Source organism: Anolis sagrei, chromosome 4 (genome assembly GCF_037176765.1).
Source record: "Anolis sagrei isolate rAnoSag1 chromosome 4, rAnoSag1.mat, whole genome shotgun sequence".
Taxonomy (NCBI): Eukaryota; Metazoa; Chordata; class Lepidosauria; order Squamata; family Dactyloidae; genus Anolis; species Anolis sagrei.
Genome location: NC_090024.1, coordinates 85397509 through 85416196, shown reverse-complemented (window position 1 = coordinate 85416196; position 18688 = coordinate 85397509). Strand labels below are relative to the sequence as shown.

Here is an 18688-nt window from a genome sequence, read left to right as displayed (position 1 = left end):
GTGGGGTTTATGTATCTGTGAGATGTCCAGGGTGAGAGAAAGAACTCCTGCCTGCTTGAGACAAGTGTGAATGTTGCAATTGGGCACTTTGATTAGCATTTAATGGCCTTGCAGCTTCAAAGTCTGGTTGGTTGCTACAGGGGCTTTGTTGGGAGGTGTTAGTTTCTGAAACATGGTTATACAGTCTGGAAAACTCATAGCAACCCAGTGATTCTGGACATGAAAGCCTTCAACAGTCTACTTGTTCATAGTAGAAGTGGTAGAAATACAAATATCTTCACTATTCTAAAAGAAAATGTCCCGTACTTCAATTTTTTTCCAGAAAAGAACAAGGCTTTGTGAGAAAGAAGTGTGGGGAGGAGTTACAGGTCTTTTCCAAAACTACACATTTCAAATAACTTGAGCTTGCCATGTTTTCTTGCTGCTGATATGAAGATTTAAATAAAGGCTCTAGCAGTTCTACTGTTATATAGACAACTGCAACTTGTAAGCAAAGAATCATGAAAAAATATCTCAAAACTATTGAGCATCATGAAAATATAACACACACCCCAATGCCTGAAAGCTTTCGAAGTACCACTCAACGCCTGTTGTCATGACTTGTAAATGGAAAACTGAAACAAGAGCCAGAGGAAGTCATCCAGAGACTTTTGAAACTGCCTCTATCAGCCGGAGACACTTGATTTCAACACAACACTCCTCCTGAGACCTCCCACCTACTCTCTGGCACCTTGTTTCTAAATTTCTCCCACAAAGACAATGGGGGTCATTGTAAGTGCACTCCCAAGGCCTGGAAGATGGAGATAGTGCTGTAGCCTTTGTGCTTTTAGGGGCTTGTAGGATTTACAAACCTTACATGGGTTGGCCAGAAGGTTGCAATCAAACCATTGCAGATGACACAACTTGCAGATATGATAGCAAGGAAGCAGGGGAAATATTAACCCATTCTAATGTTATAGCGACTCATCTCAGTCAGGATGGCAGCACATGAATCTCCTAACCAACAAGGATTTCCACATTCACAGTTCAAGGGAAAGTGAACACAAAGTCACTCTTGATACCACAGTGCGTGTGTGTGCCTTCAAGCTGCCTGTCCACTTAGGGTGACCACATGGATTTTATTGGATTTCACAGGCAAGCAATGCTCAAGATGTGGTTTTGTCCGTTGCTTCCTCTGAAATATAGCCTACAGCTAAGACAAGGTGTCTAGACTGACACCAAGGTATGATAAGGTAAATGACCCTACCAAAAGTTAAAGCCAGTTTTTTAACTAGCTTCTCTTAGGGTATATGACCATGCCAATCTTTTATAGTTTAAATGGAAGACAAGGTAGGCAGTTTGCTAGGCAAAAGCACTGGAAGCCCCAAAACAACAACAAACACACATTTGTGTGCTTTTATATTGCTGTGTCGCTTATTATATTGGTTTTGCATTTTATGTTTTTTATTTTTTAGTTCTGTTATGCTTTGGTGTTATATTGTGTTATGCTTTTGTGTAATATTGTGTTTTCTGTACTGATGGGCATGTCCTCATGTAAGCTGCCCTGAGTCCCCTGGGGGAGATGGAGCAGGGTATAAATAAAGTATCATCATCATAATCATCATCATCATCATCATCATCATCAAGCTGTAGTTTGGTGAGGCATCAGAAACCTTTGGCAGAGAAAACTAGGGAGCTTATAAAAATTACAACTCCCATGTTTCTATAAGTTTCAGCCAGGGCAGTTAAAATGGTTTCAAAATGAATTAATTTTACAGTATAGATGCTCCCTATGTGACAAAAAGGACAAAGGCATGAATTGCTCTCAATGCACACACTTAAGTAGGGAGGGAGTGAAAGAAAGATGTAAATAGAGATACTAGTGTACCTTGACCACTCATGGATTTGGCTAATGAATTGCCTCACGACCCCCCCTTGGGGAAATTAAAAACCAACTTTGTGAAATTTCTCAGTTCAGCCACCTAATATCAATTCCTTCCGCATAAATAAGGGGAACTCAATGCATGCTGCTGATAGCCATGTTCATGCATGGTAGAGTTACTAGAGAGGAACGACTGCTTTAAGACATCAGGGCTGGTGAAAGGAGAACAAGATTTCACTAAGGTTGCATGGAGTGAGGTTTTGGGGAGGCAACCCATTTTTCTCCCATAAGTAAAACACACCCTGTACAGCTAAACTAAAGTCTTGAAAGCGACCTATTTTTGAATGCAAAGTTAAGCTTTAAACAAATGACTTTTTGAATGGATAAAGGGAAGAAGCTGAATATATCAACTGAACAAGCTTTTGAAACATATGGTAATACTTTGGGCATGATGATGGTTAAGGAAAAAAGGGAAAGAAATACTCTCACTTTAGCAATATCCCATACAGACTGTCAGGTCTAATATGACTGGGTTGGTAACATAAAGCAGAGACTGAAATAGACAGAGGGATTTAATAGAACAGTTAACTAAAGTGACAGCTGAAGATGATATATATACAAGGCAGTTTTCCAACTGTTCTATGGGAACAGTCAGATTTAGGAAATAACAGCTAACTCTTTTTATTTTATCAATACCAACATAAAGTAGCTTAAATCTCTGCAGATGGGATGGAGACAGGAAAAAGGAGGGAAAGTATTTTCCTCCAACAATAAAAGAGAAGTGCCCAATGGTCTAGCCTGTATAGAATATGATTTTTTAAAAACTTTTCCATAAAATATGCATGAAAAAGGATGCACATATCCATATATTATTCCTTCATACCAGTGGTTCCCAAACTTTTTTTGACCAGGGACCATTTTGAACAGAAACCACTCTCCAACATTAGTACCAAAACGGTTACAAATCAGTTTTTGGTCAACTTTAGACTTGGTTTGGTTATTTGGGGTGCTGATTCAGAAAACTGCATTGGATAGACCGCGTCAGCTCTAGTTTCTGATACAGAATATATGCTATGCAGTAGTTGCCATCTGCTTATCCACAGAAAATCATACTTAATAATCTAGAGCTGATGTGGTCTATCCAATACAATTTTCTGAATCAGCACCCAAAATAACTCCAGGAACTGGCCTAAAAATGAAGGCACCAAGGCGCCCCCGCTTCCAAGCACCACATGGAATGGCTCCGCTCGGAGGGAGGGAGGAAGGGAAGAGGATAAGTAGCACCCAGGAGACTTGTTGTCGCACCTTTCATGGGTAGTCAGCCTCTCCCCTCCCGACATCCCCGTTGTCTTGGCACTATAAGGTTTTGCGAGACTAGTCACTCTTGTTGCAAGGGTGTAGTAACGGTGAAGCCGGGGACAATATTTTAGTTCTTGGGGAACACTGGTTGGGAACCATTTCTTTATAGAAAGTGTTCCAAGTAACAATTCATAGAAGGATGTAATGCTAAGAGGTGACAATATTAGTTTCTGCTACTTCAAAAGAAAACAGAAATACTAGGTTATAGAGTCTTTGTGCATTCAGGGAAGGGTTTTAGAGTAATGATGGGAAGGTATTTTGTATGCTGAAGTGTACTTTTATTATCTATCTCCGTTTTGTTTTTGATTTGTCTAAAAATTCCAAGTGGTTATGTTAAATGGCTGTTGAAAGATAGAAGCATGAAAATCACAGAGTTGGAAGAGACCTCATGGGCCATACAGTCCAACCCCCTGCTAAGAAGCAGGAAAATTGCATTCAAAGCACCCCCGACAGATAGCCATCCAACCTCTGTTTAAAAGCCTCCAAAGAGGGAGCCTCCACCATACTCTGGGGCAGAGAGTTCCACTGCTGAACAGCTCTCACAATCAGGAAGTTCTTTCCAATGTTCAGGTGGCATCTCCTTTCTTATAGTTGGGCCTATAAAGCCCAACATATTTCTTTTTATGTCCTTCAAGTAAACCCAAATTACACACTAATATTTCAGTGGAACTTGAAGAATTTTAAATGGACAAATTTAACCACTTATTTATCATTCTCCCATTTATATTAAAAGCATCATAGAAATGTTTAACTCTGTCTGAAGTTTCTACACTATGTTAGTCAGTGTTTGGTTATATGTAAGACATCAATATAAGACTTGGGATATCTTTTTAAATACAGGTCACACAGGTGTTAGCCACTGGAATAAAAAAAAATTAACCCAAGCTGCACAGATCCAAAAAAAGGGGCTTAGCAGTTTTCATCAAAACAGCACTGAAGTAGAAGAATACATCATGGTTGTAGAAATAATCTTCTTAAGTGTCCCCTTTGCTTACAAAATTAAAAAAGCAGCGACAAAATTCAAAGAAGGGAAGGGAGGTAAGGTTGTTCTTTTTCCAGAGTTATACAGTAGCTTTGAAATAGGAAACACTATTTCGCACTTTAAAGCTAAAGACTTATTCCCTGTTGAAAGGATTTCATTGTTCGCCCTTGTTAAAATGTGCACTGGTTTATGTCCCTGTTAACACCAGCTAGTTCGCCACATTGCTCCCCTTTCAGGACAAAACCCTTCTCTGTGTCCAAGCGCAGGGCTCTGAGAAATAGCATCCAACAGCTGCCCTCATCTCCACCTTTAAGAGGTTTGTGTGTATGAGGAGTGACTTGAGAAACTGCAAGTTGCTTCTGGGGTGAGAGAATTGGTCGTCTGCAAGGACGTTGCCCAGGGGGTGCAGGATGTTTTGATGTTTTACCATCCTGTGGGAGGCTTCTCTTATGTCCCCGCATGGGGAGATGGAGCTGACAGAGGGAGCTCATCTGCGCTTTCCCCAGATTCAAACTTGCAACCTGTCAGGTCTTCGGTCCTGCCAACACAAGAGTTCAACCCACTGTGCCACCAGGGGCTCCACTTTTAAGAGTGAGCAGAGTGATGGAACAGCAGCAATTCTCACTACTGCTGGGAGGAAAGAGGTCATTCAAAAGAAGAATACAAGGGTGAAAAAGCTGACACTAAGAAAGCCAACAAGATGGCCATTATTCATCAGCTGCCCTATAAGTTGTTTCTTGGAAGGTTGAGTAATCACCGAGCACTTACTATTTCCCAACTATAATGTGCCTAGTGCTGTACAGAAGAGATGTAATTTTTCTGCTAGCTTCTTCAGTTCAACCCTAAAGTGAAATCTGAAGTTGTCAAGGATGCAAATTAGCAAACTCTTCTGAAATTGTTGAGGATGCAAAACAGCAAACTTTAGTGACTCTCATGGCAGAACAGCAATCTAAACTTATACTAGCTTTCAGTTCTGCTTAAAGGGAACTCTTCAATTCCTTTACTTTGTAATGACAATGATGGCCAGGTAAGAGTCTGGCCAAATAAAGGAAGAAAGGATATTAGGAGCATAGGACTCGGGAGGATATCAAGCAAGGCATCAGTGAGTGATTTTTTTCAGAATGGAATCTCATCATCTAATTGTAATTACAGATGGGTTTTATGTACATACTGGATCAATGTGTCTGCTCCCGTTGGGACCAGCAACTGGATTCATATCTTCAGAAAGACAGAGTTGGGGAATCAGTATTTAATAATGTAATTGTAAATATGTCTAATAAAGTAACCAAAAGATGAAAATTAACTCTGCAGACTGGCAAATTCACACAAATTTGATTCAACTGTGACCTAAAGACCACACCCATCTGAGTTTTTCTACCAAAGGGGTTCCTAAAACCATCAGAAATAAATGTTTTCTGTTGGTCTTTGACGACCCCTCTGAAACCCCCTTGTAACCTCGACTCCCAGGTTGAGAAACACTGCTATATTGAGAGAAAAGAGGCATAAAAAGTATACTTTGAAATCTGTGCACCAATGATGATATGCTGAATTTAGCAGAAAACCGTTTGGATCAATATGTTTTGAGACACAAGGAATAACCTCATGCCAATCACTGTATTTCAGCCTAAAACACCTTAAAAGATTATTGTAAAGACACTTTAGGGGGCAAAGAAAAAAAATATAAATGTGAAACAAGTTGAAAATATCCCATAATCAGAAATCCTCCTAAACCCAAAATTGTTCACATGGGTAGTGAGACAGTGACAACTTTGCTTTCTGATAGTTCAGTGTTTATAAACTTTGTTTTATGCACAAGATTATTAAAATTATTATTGTGTTTAAAATTACCTTCAGGCTATGTATATGAAACATAAGCAAATGTTATGTTTAGACCTGGATCCCCTCTCCAAGATACCTCATTATGTATATGCAAACATTGCAAAATAATAATAATGAGTCCAAAATGCTTCTGACCCCAAGCATTTTGGGTAAGGAACACTTGACCTGTATAATAAAAATGCAAAATGCAACAACACCGTTTTCAGAATACTCTTTACAGTGACTCTGGCTCAGCGTTTGCTGATGCTGTTGAGAGAAATACAGTTTTACAAGGTCTGCAGCAACTTCAAACCACCAACGGCTTGCGAAAGAGAAGAAATCTAGTATTTGAGACTTGTTTGTTTTCCCTATTGGCTGTGTGGCATTTCCTAGTCCTGCTAATTATATCATCACTCCTATATAAATGCCCCAAAATAGCAGGAGCCCCACTGGCTGGGCAGACTTGCAGGGAAAACAGCAGTCTTTAAATAATCTTGGCAGGGGGGGAATCGGGATAAAAAGGACAGTGTTTCTCTACCTCTCGGCTCAGCTGATGATAATGGTCCTCAAGAAGACATCAGCAAGACAGCCTTGCTCTATCTGGCTAATGCAGCTAACTGGGGTGTGTCTTCAGGGAAATTCAAAGGGAGGAGATGCTAAACTTCAAGAGTTAATTCCAGGGTAAGTGCCTCAATGTTCCAGCCTATTGTCAGGGTAACAAAGGACCCTATTATCCCCAACCCCATCCCTCAGGAGAGTTGTTCTTGCCATGATTATCTGACAAAGATGCATAATTTAAAGGTTTTCTCTCATCAAAAGAGACTATCTTCAAAAAGGGAGGGTGGTGGTGAATGTCTTTCACCTAATCACTGTTTTAGTGTCTGTCTTATTCAACAATGAGTAAACAAAGCCTCTAGAGAGGCTCAGACCCCCAGATTTTGCATTTTAAAAGATAATGCTGTTCACACACTAAAGTAATTCCAGCCTTTTCTTCCTTTTTACTTTGGTCTGGGATTTAAATTGCAAATTTGGCAATGGAAAGGGATAGCACCCAACCCCATCATTTACAGCCTCCTTTCCCCACAAACCCAAAGGTAAGACCACTCCCCATTTTTGCTACACTGACAATACAGTCCTATTTATTGTTGACATACATATAAATAATGCAGTAAAACAGTATTCATAAGATTGCCTAGCCTTTCTAACTGATTGTGTGTGACCCGGCAAAAGCCATGCAAAGCCGAATACATTATATTCTCAAAATTAAATCACAGAAAGGAGGACACTATGAAAATGAACAAAATCTGGCTAACAGTATTTAAAAAAAACTCTAAAATTGACACAGTAAATAAAGAGCAAAAGTCAAAAAGCAGCGGAATTCCAGACAAGAATTAATCAGGGACAGCTAATCCCAACAAAGGATTCCCCCAGGCAGCAATTAGCCAGGCTTTGAAGCTGTAAGGCTATTCAGTGCTAATCAAGGTGGCCAATTATAACATTCTCGCTTGCCTCAAGCACACAAGAGTTCTTTCTCCCGCCCTGGACATTCCACAGATATAGTTTATATATCTTGCCTAGTTTCCAACAGACTTCACAACCTCTGAGGATGCCTGCCATAGATGTGGTAGGAGAGAGTACTTCTAGAACATGGTTATACAGCCCAGAAAACACACAGCAACCCAATTAAATAATTGTTTTAGACACCAAAACTTAGATTCAACAGAGAAGACTTAGCCTGTGGCTAAGTGAGGCATATTATATCAGCATATAGTGACACATAGTATGCCATATATTAAATTAGGGAGATACTGACTTATAGAAATTGTTATTACAAACTAAAAAAGGCTGCAAATATTGCACAAAATGAAAATCAGCAATACATGAGTTACCCGCACCACTTTCTCATAAAGACAGGAAAACCAGGAATAAGGATTATGGAATCTCACAACAAATACCCAACACAATCTAGAATGAGGTCCTAGTTTATTCAGAAACAATTTATTCTCCAAGTGAAATATATCCTTTGTCACAAACCACCTCTTCTATTTCTTACCTCAAGGAGGTATCTGGGTGTGCCTCCATGTGGGACTCCAGCCCGTATTTGCAAGAAAATTCCTTGAAACACACCGGACAACGATAAACTTCCTCAGCTTTCTTCTCTGCTTTTCCACTTTGTGATTCCTCCACAACTTGCTACAAAGAGAATAGAATAGTCTCACATTCAAGTCCCAATTCAAGCTGTAAGTTCAGAAAGCAAGTTTCACCTTAAGTTTATTTCAGTGGCTCACGACTTTGGAACGATGGCTGGATGTGAGCTGGTACCCATTTACTGAATAAATTCTTCCCTAAAAATAGATGTGAACAATTTTGAAAGTCTACTGAAAACAACTATTTTACAAGTTTGTTTTGGCTGCTTTGAACATATGTGGCACCTTTCCATTCCTTTCCCCATCACACAAAATACTTCTGTGTTATTCTGTTAAGTCATTATCTTTGATATCACTTTGATGTGGATGTTGGATTTGCTTTTGATTGTTTTGTTTTTTGTTAGAACCTTACAGCACTAAATGTTTGGTGCTGCCTGTTGTAAACTGCCCTGAGTCCCCAAGGGGAAATAGGGTGGGATATAAATAAAGATTACTACTACTACTGCAATGTTTCTCAATGCACATAAGCGAAATTATTTGAAAAAAGAGACCATTATCAACCAAAACAACCTAAGTTTTTTTTCCTAATGTCAGAATACAAGAGCAGAAGAATAACAAATACAGAAGAAACCAATAAATTTTCCTTAGAGTGGTTTTCTCAAAGTCTTCCTGTTACTCAATGTCTGTGAAAGGTCAACTATTGCATCTTTGGGAGAAATCATGTATTATCCTCTTTGCATCTGTGTACAAATTACACTACACATTTTTTTCGTGTCAAGAGTGACTTGAGAAACTGCAAGTCGCTTCTGGTGTGAGAGAATTGGCCACCTGCAAGGACGTTGCCCAGGGGATGCCTGGGTGTTTTACCATCCTGTGGGAGGCTTCTCCCATGTCCCTGCGGGAGAAGCTGGAGCTGACAGAGGGGAGCTCACCTTGCTCCCCAGATTCGAATTGCTGACCTTTCCGGTCAGCAGTCCTGCTGGTACAAGGGTTTAATCCATTGGGCTACCGGGGGCTCCACATTTGCCAGATATAATTTATATATGGCTATAGATGGGTATCAGTGTTCGGCTGCTAGAAAATGCACCTAGTAAAAAAGAGCAAAGTGACCACATTTCTTTTTCTTTTCTCTCCCTGTCATGCTGTGAACAGCTCCAAACCCATAATGCTGAATATTTCTTTTTGAAATAAGCAATCATAACACTATCTGACATTTTCTCCTTCATATTTCCATTGCACTTTTAGCATTAATACTATTTTAAAACTTTAGTACTTCAAAACCACCCCGAGGCATAATTAATAAACATGAAGGGAAGGGGGGGGGGGAGAAAGAGACTGCAAGACAGGAATGCTTTTGATGAGTGTTTCTTAGAAACCTTTTTTGCAGGACTCCTCTCTTCTTTATCCGCCTCATGATCTTGACTGAGTTTTCGTTTGGCAGACGATCGCCTGCGTTTCAATGGGGAGGCAGGCACTGGTGTACTTGTAGTGCTGTTTGGATCCTTCTCATGGATTTTCATGTGTCTAGAATCAGATTACAAAACAAGAGGGGGGAGTAAGAGCAGAGAATCATAGAGTTGGAGGAGACCTTGTTGGCCATCCAGTCCAACCTCCTGCCAAGAAACAGAACAATCACGTTCAAAGCACCCTCAACAGATGGGCCATCCAGCCTCTGTTTAAAAGCCTCCATAGAAGGAGCCTCCACCCCAAGACAATCCCACAGAACAATAACTCAAGAGAAGCTTTAATGAAGGCTATACTTCAAAAAGTATATTAAAAAAGCAAATACCAAGGTATGACTTGATTAAAATAAGATATATTCACTTTTAATTCCTGAATCTGTATTTAAAAACACAAACAACATTTTAAAAACTTGGCATTATACTAAATATCCTTTGACCAATAGCTGGCCTCTAGGAGTGCCTCTTGTGTTGCTATGAGAAGGTTCTCCATTGTGCGTGTGGCAGAGCTCAGATTGCATTGTAATAGGTGGTCTGTGGTTTGCTCTTCACCATATTCGCATCTTGTAGACTCCACTTTGTGGCCCCTTTTTCTAAGGTTAGCTCTGCATTTCGTGATGCCAGAGCGCAGGCTGCTCAGCCCCTTCCAAGTCACCCAGTCTTCCTTGTGCCCAGGAGGAAGTCTCTCATTCAATATCTGCCATGGCTTGAGGTTCCAGATTTTAGCCTCCCACTTTTGGACACTCGCTTGCTGAGGTGTTCCTGTGAGTATCTCTGTAGATACACCAATAATTAGAGGCTTTTTCCCATCCCTAATTGCATAACATCGGGAGGACCACTACTTTGAATGACTAGGACTCCCTCTTCTTGCATGAAATACATCATGTTTCTATCAAAGGTCTATTCAACTGTTGACTGTTTCTTCCAGAAGAATGGCTATGCCAGTATCATATGTTGACTTACATTGTCAGAACCGATGAACACCTTTCAATATGCTCTTCCTGCTCCTAGAATTACTACATCTTGGTTTTTGGAGAGGCCCAACTATATATACAAGTGAACTAGGCAGCTGCCTTGGAGAGCAAAGTTCAGAAATTGCCAACCATCTCTACCTACATAGTACAGGACCTCACAATCTACCCACAAGTCAGTCTATCGTTTGAAAGTTGCTGTCTGTGTGACACTGGTTCATGCCAAATTGTATTTTCTTCTAAGAACAGAAAGGCTAACACCGCAAAAATAGTGTCAGATTTTGAAAGGTAGAAAAAAAGGAAGTACCCCACAAAATTATTTCATCCTTAGCTTAGAAAATGTGAGACTGCTGGCTGAAGGATTCTGGAAGTCACAGTTGAAAAAACTAAATTTTCTGATCTCTGTCTCATTTTAAAATAACATGTCGCCGATAGTTGATACTCATTATTTAAAGTTAAAAATAGCTCTTGTTATCTAAAAAAAGAGAGAACAACAATGTTTTGTGGGTACAGTCGTTACTTGTAGCATGCTACTTTCAAGCTCTCGTATTTAGGCAATGAATTTCACAAGGATGCTCTGTCCCTAGGAGCCATATATATAAAACCCCTCAAAACAACAGCTATTATTATTATTATTATTATTATTATTATTATTATTATTATGTTTATTCATACCCCACTTTTTCTCTCCACAAGGAGACTCAAAGCAGCTAACATTTATGTAACAAATCTGTAACACTTCTGCATCAAACATAAGTGGATCCTTACTAATAAATCTTACTTTAAACTTGTTTCTTTAAACTTGAGCCAGTGGAATATTTATGGGAAATTAAACTTTATTGCTAATATTTGATGCCAATGATTAACGACTATTTTTAATCAAAGTAATTATGCAATTAAGTGTTGAAAATAGGATTGAGGATTCCTAGAAACCACTTGGTTGTGTGTATGAATATTTAATGAACAACTAATATCCCTCATTAAAAGCTATAGGAAGAAGAGAGTCATAGTCTCTATTTGCTATAAATTTTAACAAAAGGGGGAAATTTTCAAACTCATAAGTAAGGGGCTTATCCTGGTCCCTGAAACACTGGCTAGTTTCCAAGGAACTACAAAATAAAATGTATACAATGAGCACAAATGTCATGTTTGCAGACCAGAAAGTCTAAGAAGCACTTTTCTAATGTATCCATGTTCTCAAAAATAGATGCAGGAAACAACAGGATCAAAATAAAAGAAAAACCCAATCCTTTGGAGCAAGCAGCCAGAGAGAAAGGGAAGAATATTTCAGTCAAGTTTTGACAGTTGCGAAAAAGAAAAGAGAGGGCAGTTGGAGGAAATAGGGAAGTGGGTGGTTGGTGCTTAAGGAGTCTGCCTGGACCAAATTATCTGATCTTCTGGGGAGACTAGATAAAAAGAATGGTGTTTAGACAGAAGAAACTGACAGAGGAGATGGGAGAGAAATGGGTGGGACAAGGAAATATACTCCTTCTCAGCATCTCTGAGAGATTGGCTGCATAGGCTTCTTTGGCTCCACTTGAGACCATTTCTGACACCATTCTTCTTTTCAGATTACTTCTACCTCGGGTGTCAACTTTTCTGTTAAAGAAATAATGCCTACGAATACATCTGTTCCATTAACTGAGGTACACCTGGAGTTGGAATCAACTGAAGATCAACAAAAAGCAGGCACATGTAAATGCACCATTTAACTATTAAAGCACATGTGTATGAAGAACCAGTTTACTATCAAGGGCTTCCAACCACAACAGCTTTCCTCTTAAATATGGTGTACCAGATGAGATGCCTATTTGAACCATTGGAAGAAAAGTTAGAGAGAAAAGAACAAAAAGCTGATAGATTACACTGAAAAGAAGACAAGAACAGCATTGATTCTACTTAGTATTCTAAATTTATTTAAGACTTTATCAGATAAAGAACAATACAATTGCAACTTGGATTTCTATATGACACAACATCATAATATTAATTTCCTTATCTACATTTATTTATATTTAATAGTATAAGTGTGTGTTCTAGCAAATTACCTGTTTTGGCATTTGGAATTGTATTGTGTCCTCTGTGGTAACAGAATTTTTATTTCCCCTTTAAGGTGCTAGATATGCTAATAAACATCTAATAGATGGTGGGGAGCAGAGGGAGACTGAGATACTGAATTGATTGTATGGATCTTTTAATTAATGTCGATTGCCATATTTTATTGATTCTATTGATCTTATTATTTTTATATGTTTGGTTTTAAATGTGTTATTGGTTTTAATGTTGCTATATTGTATTTTATATGTTGTATGGCACTACTGTGTGCTTGTAAGACACACCAAGTCTCTTTGGGAGATAATGGTGGGGTATAAATAAAAGTTTATTGCTATTGTTGCTGTTGGGTTTTTGGTTAATTTTCATGGTCATTGTTTTTGATACAGACATTGAATGTTTGCCTGGTTTGTTAGAAACCACCCTGAATCCCAACGGGGAGATAGGGCAGGATACATATACAGTTTCATTATTATATTATACTACTAACTTTATTCCCAGAGGAGGGAAAAACATTACATAAAGAATGATCCTGTCTTCAGTATATTGAAATGCTTTTTGTTCGCTTCGAGAAGTTTAACAGATTATGTTTTGCTCTTAAAGGTGGGGCAAAGGACTAACATATTAACAATGTCTCAGACATTAAAGCACAAAACAGCATAAAATAGGGAGAGTCGGATTTTCTGTTATACCACTTCACAGCATAGACTCTGAAATTGCAATGCAGTCTCAAGTGGAAAGATAAGATGCCTTCCATTTTTACAGACCTGACAGATAGCATACACAAAACAGACACTCCAGCATAAGTTTGAGCTTGTAACACCAGTGCAACGGCAGCAATATTTTAAAATGAGACTGTCATTTCTTATCTGTTGCATTTAATATGAATGAAAAAGAATATTTTGTTTATAATTAAGAAATTCAAGAGAAAAAAATAGAATATACTACTTAAATGGAAATTGGCTCCCATCATGTCTTCTCTTGACTAGACATGTAGAGGGTGCAATTCTAACATTTTTCACACACTCTCTCCTTTTCTTATAAAAAAGATACGGCAAATTGTATTATTGCTTAATTAGCAACTTCATGAGGAAGCAACCGAATACCTTGTGCAAAACATGATTTCAAGAGGCTATAAACACAATTTGCTCATTACAGATGAATTTGTTAAACACAAGTAAGGATTATGCCCAGTATGTGACCTGACACTTCACTGCAGTACACAGAGGTACAACCCATTAAAACATGTTGCATTGCAAATACTTTATCTCCCAGAGTTCCTAATTTGATTAAGTAAGCATGTGTACAAATAAGATCTATGCATGAATTCAGGGAAACAACTGTGTTCTACAAATTCTAGCTGCAAAATCCTACAAGAATTGTATCCTTACTCAAGGAAACTTCTAAAACTTTTGTGTTTGTCCTACATAGTCTTTCCCATCCTTTCATGATACGCTAAATTGTTTTACAGTGTCAGGTTCAGACTCTTCCAGGGGTGTTTTAGAACTCAATATTGACATTATTAAAACTCGGAGAAATACATGTCTAATACCTGGATGAAAGAGCACAAAATAATACCATGGATCTCCAGATAGGGTGAGGAATTTTGCCTGAAACCCTGGACAGCTGCTCCCAGAGTTGTCAATATACATTAATACTATAAATCGCGGGTCTGCCTCAAATAAGATAGCTTTCTGTGTTCCTATGAAACGTCTATGCAGAAAGTGGGAAGAGAACACAATGGATAGCAAAAGCTTATCTCAATGTGCTGAAAGCAATTAGTAAGTATTGTATAACAAATCTATGGAGGCAAGAATGAGCTCTACCAGCAGGGAGAAGCAGGCCAATTTTTCATACAATCCAACCAAGCTCAATCTCATGATTCACCCTTTTGCTCAATAAGGCATTTTCCAACATCTTCAGGGCATTTTACCACACCCAAAACCGAAAATGCATCAGCATAACCACTTCCCTGTAGGGCCTCCAGGTGAGATGAGAAGGGAACCAATGTTCAACACACAATAGGAAGATGTTCAGGCAAATACACATCAGCAAACCAAAAGCTGCATTTGTAATGCTGCAAAAAGGCCCATCTTCAAATGAACTCTGATCTCTAATTGTCTAATCTAGAAGAAAGGATTGCATTCAAGGACAACTCTCCATATCCATTCTTGTCTAGCCATGGTCTCCTCACTAAAAACATTGAAATAAGATGATAATAGGAACTAAGTGACTGTTCTCTTCAGTCTTGACTCTTTAACTAAGATCCCAAGAGGCAATATTCCCACCCCATGAAATGTGATATATGATGGCTTAGAGAATTGCTGCAGCATAATTCATTCTATTTTCAAATTCAAGGGTGAGTGCTGCTTCTTATATAATCAAAAGGTGGTACAGGATACATCAGAATGGACCTTCAAATATCTAGAACAGGGAACTAAAGATGGTGCATGCATGTACTAATATGAACAACAACTGATAGGAGTATAGGGTAAAAACTGAGCAACACTGTTACTTCAAGGGACTCCTATTAAACCCTGGGAATTATAGTCAATAACATCCAGAACGGTACATGATTCATATCCCCAGATGTAGAGTTCCACTTATTTATTTATTTATTTGCTTTATTTCTATACCGCATTTTTCAGCCCTTAACAGGCGACTCAATGCTGTCGCCTGTTAATCTTTTATCTGGTTAATCTTTTATTTTGGCTGCTTATTGTGAATCCACGGTTCTCCCATGGCTAAAAAGTCTTATTTGAAAATGTATAGCCATTGTTTGAAAAATGTACCAGCGTACAATGAGTCATGGTCTTCTGGTCTTGAACCCTTTTTCTCAAAGACTCCACCAACTTTTCCATGATCATGCAGCTAATGCTCTATCGATACAAGTGTATAAATATACTTCTAGTCCAGATCCCATGTTTAAAAAAAATAAAGAAATGAGTGTCATATTCAGAAATAATGCATTTGGACTAAGAGTACAAATGTAATAAACGAACAGAATGTATAATTCTGCATAATCCTAAAAAAATAAAACTTCATCTACTAACACTATCAGGGTCTCTTTTAGATAGGTAAATGAAAAAGATATGGCAAATCCTCAGTACCAACATTTAAAGGTAGGCATCACCACTGAGAACATGATTAAATCCAGGATTATCCCATAACCATTACTAGCATATGCAAAACCCTCAACACATTCCTCTGGAGAACAATTACCATTTGAAAGCATTTTGAACATTCAGCCTCCACCAATGCCTAATGGGATCTGTCAAACAGACACTGTAATACAGTAAAAGGTAAAGGTTTCCCCTTAACATTAAGTCTAGTTGTGTCCAACTTTGGGGGGTGGTGCTCATCTCCATTTCTAAGCCGAAGAGCTGGCACTGTCCATAGACGCCCCCTAGGTCATGTGGCCAGCATGACTGCATGGAGCACCATTACCTTCCCGCTGAAGCAGTACTTATTGATCTACTCACATTTGCATGTTTTTGAACTGCTAGATTGGCAGAAGCTGGGATTAACATAGGGAGCTCACCCCACTCCCTGGGTTCGAACTGCTGACCTTTTGGTCAGCAAGTTTAGCAGCTCAGTGGTTGAACCCGCTATGCCACTGGGAGCTGCTACACTGTAATATAAAGGGGCCCAATTCAGATTTCCATGCAGTCATACTGCACCTTCCAATAAAGTCTACTGCATCCCTAAAAAGAAAGCCAGCCTTCTCTCCCCACTAAGCTGTTCTGGGTTCATGCGCACATCCAGGAGTTTTTTCCAGAACCTGTAAAAGTTACTTTTTTGGCCCATGCCTCCCATTCATCTGCAATCAACACAGTGATGGGCTATACTGGCTAGCTGCTTCCGAGAGGTGTAATCCAAAAGAAATAATTATTCCAAGTTCTGCTTTTATAATGTTTTCTTCTGCTAACACTCCCCGAAGCATCATGTTGCCTCCCTCTTATGAGCAGATAGCATTTTTTTTAAAGCTACACAGTAGTCAGTTCATGCAGAATCTTCACTGTCAATATGCACGCACTATCCATTCTCAGAAAATGGACTGTGCTTTTAAGGTTTCCTTGCAGGCATCAGTAAATGCCTGAATGATGGCCATTTTGAATCATCTCTGTGTAGAACAACTAGGTTTCACAAGGAAGTACCAAAAAAATCACAAGAGATGGAGGGAGGAAACTAGTTGGTATGCTTCTCTCAACCATGCTCTTGGTAGCTGCTGTTCCACCTTAATACATGACTAGAATCAACTCCCACCCTCCGGCTTGCCCAACCGGTTCTCTTTTAGCATGCAAGAATGAGCAAATATCAGAATGTACCTTTCTTGTCAGCTCTCTTTTAAATAAGACCAAGAAACTGCCACCATTTGTGGTAGTTGTTTTTATAAAGAAGAGAACAGAAAATAAAGCAAAAGTTCAGCATATGTGGTTGGAAGTAAACTGCACATAAGCCCATGTTTATTTTCTTATTATATGCAACTCCCTTGCACTCTCAAATCATGCAAAAGATTCCCAAGGATAATAAGGAGCCAGAGAGCATGCAAAGCAGTCTTGTAGACAGAGAGAAAGACGTTGGTAGCAGAAACTTCAACAGAACTTGTCTACTGAAGCAAGTCTACTGAAACAAAGTTTTGTCTATGAAAGCTTATGCTGCCAATTTAATTCCCGCAGATAGTCCCAAAGGGGCTACATGATCCCTTTGCATATTGTGTCTTGGAGGTATATAGCTCTACATAATCTATGTGTCTTGGAGGTATATAGCTCTACATGGTTTCTTTACTGTCAATCAGGGTTTTTTGGGTTTTTTTAAAAAAAAATCCTGAATGTAAGAGTATATTCAACTGATGTATTTTTGATGCTCATTTTCTCTCAGTGTTGCTTGAGAAACTCTGTATCAGTGACATTCTAGTTGCATCGTGAATTTTTTTATTGTGCTCCTTACTGCTGACAAAAAATATTCTCAATGTTATTACATATAAGATGGCTTCACTAGTAAATAGGTTTTTTTTAATCGTGTCAGAAGCAACTTGAGAAACTGCAAGTCGCTTCTGGTGTGAGACAATTAGCTGTCTGCAGAGACGTTGCCCAGAGGACGCCCGGATGTTTTACCATCCTGTGGGAGGCTTCTCTCATGTCCCCTCTGTGGGAAGCTGGAACTGACAGATGGGAGCTCTCCCCATCTAGCAGATTCGAACCACCAACCTTAAGGTCAGCAGTTCAGTCAGCACAAGAGTTTAACCCATTGTGCCACCGCGGCTCCCTGAGTAGATAGTAAAGAGATGAGAATCATTCTGTTCCTTTACACTGCAAAGCCTAGATTCAATTTTGAATTAATAAATATATTAAAATATAAGAACACAAACCCTTACCCAATTGTACTTCTTAAAATTGCAAACATCCCAGTGAACCCCAGACTAGCTGGGACTGGTAAGAATTGGAATCCAAAATACCTACAAACAACACCAGGATTGGGGTTTTTTTTTGGGGGGGGGGGGGTCTTTCCCACACCCATTTTGTTTGTAACACTAGACAGCTGGTTTTTTGTCTTAACTTGATACTGCAGTAAACCACTTTATGCAACTCCGTGCACCCTAGAACAAGCAGTTAGCTTTTCCCCAGAGCATTCTTTTAGGAACAGTTAGAAGTGAGCTGGACCACAGAAACACAGATGGCACTATTTCACAATAATCCAATCAACCATGAAGAAGGCTGAAAAGGAAGGATGCAACAAGACGGAAGGACTGTGACAATGGCATATAGGAAATATGTCATCCTGTAAATTTGTCCACAAATTCTAAATCTTACAATATATCCATCAAACTTCATGCAACTCGAATCTAGAATAAATCTTTTTTTGTTGTTGTTGCTGTGTGACTAAAAGTTCATTCCAGCTTATGGCAATCCTATTCTAGGATTCTCTTGGCAACATTTTTTCAGAGGAGGCGCACCATTGCATTCCTCTAAAACTGGGACTGTGGCTTGTTCACTGTCAACCAATGGGTTTCCATGCCTGAGTACAGACTTGAACAT

The 18688-nt window shown here is 39.1% G+C and overlaps 1 protein-coding gene across 4 annotated transcripts in view; it reads right to left on the bottom strand.

Annotated features, from left to right (window-relative positions):
• Positions 1-18688, bottom strand: part of RREB1 (ras responsive element binding protein 1) — a 176765-nt gene that overhangs the window by 33288 nt on the left and 124789 nt on the right. For all 4 annotated transcript variants that reach the window (XM_060774777.2, XM_067467514.1, XM_060774779.2 and 1 more), the window contains 2 exons: positions 9544-9691; positions 8074-8213 (listed from right to left, as the gene is read on the bottom strand). In XM_060774777.2, the coding sequence (XP_060630760.2) occupies positions 8074-8213; positions 9544-9691 (288 nt within the window). The remainder of the gene's footprint in view (positions 1-8073; positions 8214-9543; positions 9692-18688) is intronic.